The 12,838-nt window shown below is 46.7% G+C and overlaps 1 protein-coding gene across 3 annotated transcripts in view; it reads right to left on the bottom strand.

Moving 5' to 3' along the window:
• LOC147631060 (uncharacterized) overlaps nucleotides 1–12,768 on the bottom strand; it is a 105,704-nt gene extending 92,936 nt beyond the window's left edge. Inside the window, exons 1-4 of one of the 3 annotated variants that reach the window (XM_086809386.1) lie at nucleotides 12,476–12,768; nucleotides 12,336–12,403; nucleotides 12,100–12,197; nucleotides 11,641–11,741 (exon numbers count right to left, since the gene is read on the bottom strand). In XM_086809386.1, coding sequence (XP_086665512.1) covers nucleotides 11,641–11,741; nucleotides 12,100–12,197; nucleotides 12,336–12,393 — 257 coding nt within the window. In that variant the 5' untranslated portion in view covers nucleotides 12,394–12,403; nucleotides 12,476–12,768. Of the gene's footprint in view, nucleotides 1–11,640; nucleotides 11,742–12,099; nucleotides 12,198–12,335; nucleotides 12,433–12,475 lie in introns of all 3 variants that reach the window. The other 2 variants (XM_086809387.1, XM_086809388.1) reach the window with 2 other exon arrangements.
• Nucleotides 12,769–12,838: the final 70 nt, after the last annotated feature.

Below are 12,838 nucleotides of genomic sequence, written 5' to 3'. Positions count from 1 at the left end.
TAAACTGGTTCCTGCCCTTCTGGAGTCTGTGTTGTGCTTCAGCCTTCTTGCAGCCCCCTTAAACAGCCCACAGCTCCATAGTCACCAGGCGCAGCCCTTCTTGCAGTCTATTCAGCATACAGTAGCCCCACAGTCAGCAGGCGCAGCTATTGTACCTTAACGCAGCCATCTTTGCCAAAACGCAGCAGTTCAGATCCAGCCATCTTAGGCGCCTGCATACAGCCTTCTGCCAGGCCCCAGGACAGCAGTTTACATCTGCATTTATGCATCTATCTTGGCCAGCAGCTGTTCAGTCCCCTCCAGTCCTGCGTTTGCAGATCTACAGCCGTACAGCAGTGCGTTTCAGCCCTACAGTCTACGTTTCAGTCCAGCATCAGTTGTACAACAGTATTCTGCCCTCTGTGCATCACACATACATGCTACAGTCATCTGGTGAAGGTAACATATCATTCATAAGCCTTTACAGCATATTTACATAGCTTAGAACAATCCACTGCAGTCCTTTCGCAGCCTCAGGTGTGCAGCCCTTCCTCATGCCCTTGGGAAGAGTGCATAGGCTCGAGATCAGTTCATTGAGGTGTTTCTACAGCCGTGTACAGTTCAACCAAGCTTCCGATCCTCCAAGATCTTGCGTTTGGCTTATCTACAGTCCACAGTCATTCTCTCTAAAGTAATAAAGCAAATACTATCTCGTTATCGGGATAGGGGGTCCTTCAGTGGGTAATTCGGGACCCAATCTGGTGTACAGTTCTCATATATCTCTCTCTCATCTCTTTAAAGTTTGAAGTATTAAAGTGGATTGCTAAACTCACGAAACTCAGGATACAAAAGACGGTGTGAGCATTTGTGTGACAATATCTTCCAATACAAAGACTTCCGCCGCATATTACATTGGTATCAGATTCAGATTGTCCACACACACCGTATCCTAGCGTGGGAGCATCCTTGGATGGTTAGATTGCGTTCCGGCACGACCACCGACTTCAGCATCATGTCTACAGGAGAAAGTACTCATCAGCCGGAAGACGTCTCCCCCGAAGGAGACCATGTTCTTCCGCCTACAGCAGACACCATAGCTCTTCTTAGAGCTCAGAACCAGCTGCTCATGGAGCGTCTCCAACTCTTGGAGGCAGCAACAGCACGTCCTCCTCCGCCTCCAGCAGCACCCGACTACATCTCCCTCTTCTTTCAGATGGAACAACAAAGGAGAGAGGATGAGGCCCGAAGGAAAGAAGAAAAAGTAGAAAGACGGGACTATGAGGAAGCCCAACGCAGGATCGACGAAGACCGGCGTCAGGCTAAACTCACCGCTCGCGAACACCAACATGAGCTTGATCGAGAACGTATGTTACTCGAGCACCAACGGGAAAAGGAGGCCATACACTTGAGGTATCAACATCTCTCCTCAGTATCCCCAGCCATAGGTGTCACCAACCCGCAGTCCGCAGCAGCATCAACCACTGTCATTCGCAGTCAACCAAACTTCAGTAAGTATGATGGTAAGTGTGATCATTCAGCAATTAATCAATTCATTCATCAGTTTAATGCTCATTTTCAACTAGCTAGGATCACAGACCCACAAGATAAAGTCCACTTAGCGGCTCCCCATCTTACTAGTGAGGCAGTCACTTGGTGGCAACATTGGTCTAGTATTCATACAGACTAGACCACAGGTGTCACAACCATTGACTGGGACATCTTTGTCCATGACCTAAATGTTAGCACATTCATCCCCAGTTTCTGCCCATTTGGTCCCTTTTGTATGGCCCTTGATTGTGGGCTGGCCACCCCTTTTTTCCATATTTTTTTGGGATTTTTTCCAACTGTTTTGGTATTTTACCAATCAGGGACCAAATTAAAGCTGGCAGCCTGGAACTGCAATGGATCCCTCAGACTTGATGTAGGTGCCTTTGAGGACAGCTTTAGAGATAGAGATATAGTCTTCTACTCAGAGACTCACCAGGCCCCTGGTCAGATGATGCCACAGGTGACAGGATACAGATGGGAGACAGCTTGCAGAGTAGGGACGAGATCGGTACACAGTAGTAGAGGATCAGGGGGAGTGGCGGTTCTTTTCAGGGAGGAGCTGCAACCGCTTCTACACATCGTTCGGAGAGATGATCAGGCCAGATATATGTGGGTGAGACTGAGGGCCGACACAGGCAGATTCCTGTATATTGCCATATGCTATTTTGCTCCTAGTACATCGACATATGCAGCACCTAGAGGGCAGTCTCCTTTCTCTATGCTAGATGATGACATATGGGAGTTCTCTAGGGATGGAGACATCATCCTGTTAGGGGACTTTAATGCCCGGACGGGCAACCGCCAGACAGCCTTTTATGATACCTCAGAGGAGATGCTGAGAGAGCTGGACACTCTGGATATGGGATTAGACAAACGCTCACAGGATGTGGAGTGCACAGAGTATGGGAGATATTTGGTAGATATGGGGACTGCACATGGGTTGGCCATACTTAATGGCTTGCAGAGGTTTCCGTCAGCAGCTGGATTTACTTGCTTTCCACATAGACATGGTGCTAGCACAGTGGATTAAGTTATGGCTATGCCGAGCTTTGTTTCATGCATTGAGAACTTCACAGTTGGATCTCGGCCCATTGGGGTAGTAGTGGATCATGCATTGTTGACATTGACCATCTCTTTTCACTTTACCACAGCTCAGAGGACACAAGGTGCAGATCACACTCGATATACTTTTACTTCAGAGACTGATGCTGTCTACAAAGATGGGATTTATAGACGTCTGTACACAGAGGAGCCAAGGAGACCTTTGGAGGAGCTGACCCATATACTGACAGAGACTTTACATGATGCAGCGAGAGAGGCATATCCACATACTCAGCCTGGACAGAGACAACGTTCTGGGTGTATGCCCTAGAACAGCTGGTATGATGAGGAGTGCAGAGAGACAAGAGCCCGACTGCAGCGGGAGGTTGCTTTGGGAGTCACTACTCACCGACAGTCACGTATTGCCTTCCGGCGCCTTGTGCGAAGGAAGAAGTGGGCCTTCCTTGCTCAGCTAGAGCAGGAATTATACCAGCTGTTCTTTAGCCAGGATTCAAGGGAGGCTTGGCGTTTGTTTCATGAGTCCTCACCTGCTTTGGCCATCACTTCTACAGAGGTCTGGGGTAGTTATGCAGCATCTCTATATACGGTTCCTGGACAGACACCTTTTCCTGACCCGCCAGCACCATGCCCACAGACATGTACTTTCTATACCGCAGAGATGGTAAGGAAGGCCATTGATAGGATGAAGACTGGGAGAGCATATCATCATGATGGATTGGTCGCTGAGCACTTTATTCATGCGAGAGACATGCTGGCAGAGCTTCTAGCAGTGATGTTCAATCGTGCTATGTGTGAAGGCCTACCCGAGACTTGGAGTATGTCCACCATCGTGCCTATCTTCAAGTCAGGGGACCCTATGGAGCCAGGGAATTATCGCACTATTATGATTGGTCACACACTAGCACGATTGTATGCATCCATTCTTGAGCAGCAGTTGAGTAGATGGGCAGAGAGAGAGGGCATTCGAGCAGAGGGACAAGCAGGGTTCAGGAGAGGTTTCTCTACTCTTGACCACATCTTGACTCTGCGGACCATTATTGAGGAGGGCAGGTCGCATGGGCGACGGATTTATTGTAGCTTTGTGGACTTCCGCAAAGCATTTAATACAGTGCCCAAAGCCAGATTGATGAGGCGATTACAGGAGATGGGGGTACCCACAGAGCTCATATGGGGGATTATGGCTTTATATAGATCAGTTGCAGGACAGGTACGCACCCTAGAGGGGGTCTCTACTTTGGTTCACTCCACTATAGGAGTGAAGCAAGGTTGCCCGTTATCTCCTTCATTGTTTGGTATGTATGTTGATGAGGCTTCTGACTACATTGAGAGATTAGGGGACAGAGGAGCCCAGCTAGCAGGTACATGGATCCCACTATTGTTATATGCTGATGATATTGTGTTGATCGCTGACTCCCCTGAGGGTATGCAGCATCATCTGGATGCTTTACATGAGTTTGCACATGATAGTGGATTGTCTGTCAACCTTGGCAAAACCAAGGTTATGGTATTTTACACCACGCCACAGTGGGTTAGGCGATCAGCTCCCACATTTACATATGGGCAAGAGATTGTGGAGTATACAGATGCATATACATATCTTGGGGTAGTATTCAGTGTGGGCCAGTGTTTTCGATGAGGAGATCAGCAGAGACTAGATTGACTAGAGCACATGCAACCCTGGGTGGTTTGGAGAGGATGTGTTCGCAGGTTCAGTTTCAGGAACCTCGAACGAAACTTTGGCTTTTTGACACTCTAGTGACATCAGCTATGCTTTATGGAGTGCAGATATGGGGACCTTCAGTGGGCCATCACAGCGCAGGCGGGTGGAGAGGTATGGAGAGGCCTTCGGTATCTATGATTGCTAGGATTATTAGAGCCAAGGCCGTGGTACCTCATGAGATTATTCGAGCAGAGCTGGCGGCTGCCCCTCTAGTGATTGAGGCTCTTACGAGATCAGTCTCCTACATACATGGCTTGTGGGATCCCCCCCGAGACAGATATGCACGCCTCACCCTTGAGTCCTCCCGACAGTTAGCTTTACAGGGAGACACGGCTTGTTGGTATGGACAGATGACATCTTGGTTCCAGGCACATGGTTTTAGCATGGACAGATTGCCTCCCTTCCAGTATTCTCTGGAGGCACCCTCTCTCACTCTCACACGGACAGAGATTACCAGACTCATCCGTCACGATTTAGTTCAGCTGGACATTAGGAGGACATGGATACAGCCGACTGAGGAGCTGGGCACGAAGATGGCTTTCTACAGAGAGCATTTTCTTCAGCTCACAGCAGATGGTTTTGTGATCAGACCCAGTTACATGGATGTACACTTGTCTCATGCAGTACGATGTGCTTTTGGTCAGATTCGCACATCCTCACACCAGCTTGAGATTGAGGTTGGCTGATATAGAGGTATACCAGCTGAGGCCAGGATATGCCGAGTATGCCATGGGGAGCCAGAGACAGAGCTGCATTATATATGCCATTGTACTGCATACTATGAGATACATGGTCGTTTCCACTGTTTATTCAGAGAGGGTTTTGGACCACTTTCCAAAGTCATGGGGTACCAGGACCAGAGGTGTTTGGGATTTGTTCTTGCTTGAGCTGCGGAGATATAGAGATAGCCTGCTTAGGCGCACAGAGAGCCAGACTCAGAGGCACATTACAGACTTCTTTAGTCCAGCCATCACTGCGCCAGATGGACCACAGCAGCACAGGACATGGATACCACCCACACCAGCGGTACACTGATTGATCGTGCGATTGAGCTTGGGTGGTCCACTACGGAGGAGGGCATCCCAGCATAGACGGAGGTTGCAACGGCGGATTCGGATTATTCTTGCGAGACATGCGGGACACCTAGTCAGGGTGCTAACCACAGAGGATATTGAGGAGATCCGCCAGCGTCCGATGCAACACATATTATGAGATGGAGGCACCTCCATAGTGTACCCCCCCGTCCCACATGATATTGTATCCCCTCACTATACTCCACTCACCTCCATAGCGTACCCCCCTCCCCCCCCTCACTATATTCACACCCTATAAGGGTTTCTGTTTACCTTCCAGTTCCAGTTTCATTTTCTAGGTGCCAGTAGTATCATCTTTATTTTTCATTTTCTGGTTTTTTTATCCAGACACTGTATCAGATCCACCATGATGTAACTTTTTGGTCTCATAGGTCATTATGGCCTTTTGAAGACGTTAATATAACATTTCATTTCATTTCATTTCCATATCTCTCTCTCTCTTGCACTCTCTGTTCAGCACATTCTAGTGCCACTCTGCTTCCGCTCTGTGCACTCTTTCATGGTATCATCGCTCCCGGTTCAGCGACTCCTCTGCTGCCCCAGATTCAGCCCTATTTTCAGCACCCTCTCCTCTGCGTTTTTTTCTCAGATTTGCAGCCTCTTTGTTGCTGCGTTTTCTGGACAGCACCTGCTGATCACTTCCTCTTCAGATTGGCTGCATAGCTTGCAGCCATCAGGTAATTTTCTGATCAGCGTTTCATTCCACGTGGAGTTTGGACACAGGCGGCCTGTTTTTTCAGGACAGCAGCCCTCTTTTGGCTGCGTTTTCCTCTCCGGTGGTCATTCCCTTTTGCAGAGGGGGTTTGTGGTGTTTCGGGCTTTGGTGGCACACCTGGTACCTGCATGTAGAGTCAGAGAAGCCTTAGGGTTTGCATCAGAAAGCACTCTACATCCCTTAACCCACTTGGAGAGAATCATTCATGCATGTAGAGTCAGTAGAAGCCTTAGGGTTTGCATCAGAAAGCACTCTACATCCTGCATAATATGCATTCATATGCCTGTGCATCATTTAAAACATCCCAGAAGCCTTAGGAAATTTACTAGGATTTATCTGGTATTTTTTTCCATATTTTATGGTATTTATTTAGCATTTATTGTCATTTATAAACATAAACTTTATTAAATAAATGACCAACCAACTTGACCAGCCCCTAGTTAGCATAAATAGGCTTGCATAGGGCTTAGACATTCATTCAGTCTTCAGTGAGCTAGGCACCTTCCTCCTCAACACTAGGAGCATTCCCCGCCTTCAGCCTAGCCTGGTTCCTGCCCTTCTGGAGTTTGTGTTGTGCTTCAGCCTTCTTGCAGTCCCCTTAAGCAGCCCACAGCTCACAGTCATCAGGCGCAGCCCTTCTTGCGGTCTATTCAGCATACAGTAGCCCCACAGCCAGCAGGCGCAGCTATTGTACCTTAATGCAGCCATCTTTGCCAAAACGCAGCAATTCAGGTCCAGCCATCTGCTTTGCTCTTAGGCGCCTGCATACAGCCTTCTGCCAGGCCCTAGGACAGCAGTTTACATCTGCGTTTATGCATCTACCTTGGCCAGCAGCTGTTCAGTCCGCTCCAGTCCTGCGTTTGCAGATCTACAGCCATACAGCAGTGCGTTTCAGCCCTACAGTCTGCGTTTCAGTCCAACATCAGTTCTACAACAGTATTCTGCCCTCTGTGCATCATCCATACATGCTACAGTCATCTGGTGAAGGTAACATATCATTCATAAGCCTTTACAGCATATTTACATAGCTTAGAACAGTCCACTGCAGTCCTTTCTCAGCCTCAGGTGTGCAGCCCTTCCTCATGCCCTTGGGAAGAGTGCATAGGCTCGAGATCAGTTCATTGAGGTGTTTCTACAGCCGTGTACAGTTCAGCCAAGCTTCCAATCCTCCGAGATCTTGCGTTTGGCTTATTTACAGTCCACAGTCATTCTCTCTAAAGTAATAAAGCAAATACTATCTTGTTATCGGGATAGGAGGCCCTTCAGTGGGTAATTCGGGACCCAATCTGATGTACAGTTATCATATATCTCTCTCTCATCTCTTTAAAGTTTGAAGTATTAAAGTGGATTGCTAAACTCACGAAACTCAAGATACAGAAGACGGTGTGAGCATTTGTGTGACAGGATCTTCCAACACAAAGACTTCCGTTGCATATTACATACAGAGGGGGTGTTAGAATTGTGAATCTCTTGTGTATATGGGCTCTACCCATTGTTGGGTGTTTTATGCTTTTTCTCCTATTTTTAGGGGTCATGGAGCTGTCAGCCTACTCTAGGAGCAGTCGGCCACCTTCCACACAACACTATGAAAGGAGGCCTCCCATCATCACTTTATTCATCCATTTTCCCTTGCACAAGTTCAACCCCGTGTTGCTGGATGTTGCCATTGTAAAGCTATACTGTTGTTATAAAAGGTGATCTTGTACAACTCTCTCCATCTCGTTTGCTCTCTCTCAGTTGTTTATTGTCTATGCTTCCGCCTGTGCATTCTCCAACAAGGACATCAATGGTCCTTAAGGGGGAAAGTATGTTACGTCCAAGATAGGTTCATACTAGGCGCCATGGCCACAAGCTAGGTGTAGCAGGTGCTCAATAGGAGATAATCCAACCCACACAAGAGGAGGCTTATAAGTGGAGGCATAGTTATTATAGATTACAAGTTTATTAGCTGATTACAGCACTCGGGCCTTTTATAGAGCCCAGTGGCCTATATAAACATAACTCAGGCTCAATTGCTATTATGATCGTCGAGTCTGACTCATAGTGCATGGCCCATCGGGGGTGCTTGCTGCGAGACGACACTTGTAGTGTGTGGCCTAGTGGTATGGGACGCTCGGTCTTACTATGGAGGAGCTTGACTCGTAGTACATGGCCCATCAGGGGTGCTCGCTGCGAGACGACACTTGTAGTGTGTGGCCTAGTGGTATGGGACGCTCGGTCCTACTATGGGGGAGCTCTGCCCAGGATGTAGCTATAGCCCGGAGTGACTATAGCTAGAAGGTGATCCCTCCAAGATGATTTCCTAGGCAAGGTCATGTGAGACCTTACATCCATGTTGTACCTGACCATGGGCACCTAATGTCAGAATATGCAGCGGAAATGATATCCAAACTTGGGTAGACAAGAGCAAGTAGACTGCAGAAAAAAGACAACACAAGAAACACAGAGAGATAGGTGTGTAAACTCTTCTCTATGCACAAGATCCCGCAGAAAACTGAATGAGAAAGTGGTGGGGGCATGGGGCCTATTTATATGCCCCATGCATGCAGTCGGCCTGCTGAAAAAAGCACTCCACGACTGCATCAGCAGTCGGCCAGCAGCCCAGAAGTCCACGACTGCCTACAGCAATAGTGGCCTTTCTCGCCACAATCATTACAGGATCTTTCGGCCTTCAGCTTCTCTTTCTGAATCAGGCTTCTTCTCAGAAGACTTCTCCGGTGAAGCCTTCCCTTTGCCCTTGTCGTTATTCCGGCCTTTCGACCGTTGGCCAGTTAAGGCCTCCGAACCTCCGTTGTGAGGAGGGTTCGTGAAACGTTCCTCCTGGTCCAAGACCATTGGCACAAGCTCCTCCCAGGTAATGGTGCTGAGCCTGCCACTCGTAATCAACGAGAAATAGAAAGCAAAATACTGAGCAGGCAAGTGGGACAGCAAAGTGATGGCCATGTCTTCAGATGATATCTCTTTCCCAGCTTGTAGGACTTCCTGCTGAAGGGCCTGCAGCTTGTTAATGTGTTCCCGCATCGTCGAGGACTTTGCAGGGTTCATAACCCGCATCTGCACTTCCAAGGAGATCCGTTTCATGGGTGATACCCTGTTATACAAAGAAGCCAAGTGCTCCCATATGCCTCTCGCCAGCGTCATGTGCTTTACATGATTGATCACTTGTGGTGTGCAGTTGAGGAAAATAAATGACCGGACCCTAGCATTGACACGATCCCGCATGTGTGCCTGTGCCTCTCGGTCCTTCCTCGTCTCGACAGTAACTCCCCTTCCTCTGCTTCCGGCCGTGGAACCCCGATGATGATAAAATCAGCAAGGTCATATGACTCCAGCACAGACTCCATCATGACCTTCCAGATGCCGTAATTGGACCCGTTCAACTGACGATCCACTGGGAACGTGGGGAGAGTCGGAATCTTCACGTGCTTCTCAGCCATCTCTAGTAAATCTGCCATCGCGAGGAGTAGACTGAAAGGGTGGGTGGGTGGGAAAAAAAAACTGTAAAACCTGCAAGTGGCTGTCCAGCACCTTAGCCCGCCTTCCTCTTGCACCTTCTCTTCCCAAACAGTCCAAAACAGTCCACCAATCAGCAACCTAACGATCCCCCTCTTGCTCAGAAAAACTCCCAAGATCTATCACGAGCCTAGGGCTCTGATACTATGTCAGAATATGCAGCGGAAATGATATCCAAACTTGGGTAGACAAGAGCAAGTAGACTGCAGAAAATAGACAGCACAAGAAACACAGAGAGATAGGTGTGTAAACTCTTCTCTATGCACAAGATCCCGCAGAAAACTGAATGAGAAAGTGGTGGGGGCATGGGGCCTATTTATATGCCCCATGCATGCAGTCGGCCTGCTGAAAAAAGCACTCCACGACTGCATCAGCAGTCGGCCAGCAGTACAGAAGTCCACGACTGCCTACAGCAAGTCGGTCAGCAGTAAAATACTCCACGAATGCTGTTTGGGCAGTCACACGACTGCAGAATGGGCAGTCGGCCAGCCACCAGAGTCTTCTACCAACATCTAGCATCCCTCCACACCACTAAAAAATGGAAAAAAATAGGGAAAAAATACGGGGAGTGAGGAAAAATGATAAAACACCTCATAAGGGCGGGCACACCCACAACAAAGGCCCTGGTGTATAAAAGTAGACAGGAGATGACTTCTAACACCTAATACTCCCTTGTCCAAGTGCCCAAAACATTGCAAGATTTATCCATACTTGCCCTACTCTGCTCCAAGCTCTCTGACTCTGCCTCCAATGGTATCTCCAACAAGATATATTGCCAAGGAAACTGCTACCACCTTAGGCTCGAGACAATGCCATCAGACTCAATCTCAACCCTGGTATGCAAAAATGCCTCACAATCACCCAACATAATGAACTAGTTGAAGGCGGCCTGATGCTTTGATACCAATGTAACATGACGTTACATTGGTCTTGCTAAGCTTTTGCCTGCCTTAGGGTGAACATGATGCTCTGATACCAATGTAACATGACGTTACATTGGTCTCGCTAAGCTTTTGCCTGCCTGAGGGTGAACATGATGCTCTAATACCAATGTCAAATGACTAGTAACTACAAAAGCTAACTTAATTAGCACTAATTAATGCTGATTAAGAAACACAAATCACAAAACCTAAAAGCTGTAATATGTGTGCCGTGCAAGACCTGCTACAACACATAATCTAACTCCTAAATTGTTGTCCTCCACTAGAGCACTGCAAAACACTCATGGAAGATGCACTGATGACCATGGAAGCCCTGTCTGCTTCTGGAAACTGGAAGTACAAACTCTGCTCACAAGATACTGATTTAGACCCTTGACCTGCCCTTACAAAGGCATCAGAAAGCTGGTTGGCTTGTAGAGCTGCTGGTCGGCCGGTTGGTCTGATCCACAATCCCATGAAGTGATCCCTATGATGTCCACATTGGCCTGACCATGGGCACCTGCTACCTTTCCCCAGTGGTTGCAGCTTAGGAACATGTCCACGTGCATCCTCATTAAGGCATGAATGTTACAGAAACGTAGGCTATCCAGCAACATAAAGTCCTCCATTCTATAGAATATGCTCAGTTTAGGAGGTACATATGATCCCGACAAATATGAACATGGGGAGCACCCAGCCACAAAGCAACACGTTTTGAAAAGGCCACATGGAGGTCTTTTAGTGCTCAAGTTATGCTCAAGTGGACATATACTTGTTGCTTGCTAAAGTGATATACTCCTTGCCATTTCATGGTATATCTAGGTAGCGTTACATAATTGCTGTAAAAGATTGGCAAAGTTTTCCCCTCATGTATCAATTTGCACAACCCTTATATCCTTAAAAAGTTCCTGAATGTCTCCACATTGCTATCTCGAATGCGGAAACCATGTCGACATCTGATGATCAGACCATTGACATTTGCCTAGATTACTTCAAGATTATTATTTTAAAAAATGTTAGTGCATCTATCCTAGCAATACTTAAAACCTGTTGTTGAATGAATTAATCATTTGATGTGAGTAGCATTACCTGACAGGTACTTTGAGCTCATTTGATATGGCTGACACATAAAGCGCAAACTCTCGCTCTTCGTAAAATCCAATAAGGTAGATGTGTGCAAGGTTTGGTATCTGCAATCCATGCAGTGAGAGCCAAAGGGTTAAGGATCTCATTGATATATGTGGCAGACAGTACTCTATGTTAGGATATCATTACTCTATAATAATATATCATTCTCTACTTTAGGATATCAATGATCTATGGTAGGATATCATTACTCTACATCAGGATATTATTGATCTGTATTAGAATATCATTACTCAACGTTATATCAGGATATCATAACTTTATGTTGGGATATCGTTGATCTTTGTAAGGATATCATTAGGCTATATTTCATTGCTCTACATTAAAATTTGTTTAATCTATGTTAAGATATCATTACTCTATGTAGCAATCACAATCCCATATTCATAAGAAACTTTTTACCTTCTTGCAAGCAAGAATTGGATGATGCACCATTGGTTGGCCACCCAAGGGAAATAGAGGCTTTGCAAGGTTGAGCGAAAGTGGCCGAAATCTAGTCCCTGTGTTGAATGTCAAGCAAGCATACATCAGACATGTATGCATGATAGATTGCAACATACATGAACATGCATGATATAATTTAACCTACTTCACATGCATAACTAATGTCATCACAAAAACAGACCCAACACACATACCTTTGGTAGGACCTCCAACCATGATGACACCCACATTAACCTCCTCATGTTTTGCCATGTCAACCAACCTGCTAGAAGCAAAGATAATAATATGGATCTGCACAAAATTCAAGGTGTTCAACTGCAAAGCTAGTGCACACCTGGTATTTGCTTGCTGAAAAATCAAGAGAAAAGCTCAATTAAGCTAAGTTTAGCTGAGGATGATTTTATACTTCCAGCTCTTGGGTTACAGAAGAAGATCAATTCAGATTGAAGGCCGATTACGGGGTACCCAATGCCGATTAAGGGCGTACAATATAAAACTGAAATCAATTATGGGCGCCCCAAACAAAACGAAGGCCAACTGTGGACGCCCAAATCCGGATCCAGTGGGAAAAGCGATTCAGGGTCTCTCAGTCTTGAACACCTTAATACAAAAGGGCGCGCACACAAACAAGTTGCTATGTCCGACTCAACTTTTTTTTTTTGACCAATATATATATAATTATATATCAAAAAGTTGC

Source organism: Cibotium barometz, chromosome 15, assembly GCF_041138505.1.
Source record: "Cibotium barometz isolate CiBa-2024 chromosome 15, ASM4113850v1, whole genome shotgun sequence".
Lineage (NCBI taxonomy): Eukaryota > Viridiplantae > Streptophyta > Polypodiopsida > Cyatheales > Cibotiaceae > Cibotium > Cibotium barometz.
The sequence above is the reverse complement of the archived record's forward strand: the minus strand, read 5'-3'. Positions and strand labels throughout refer to the sequence as shown.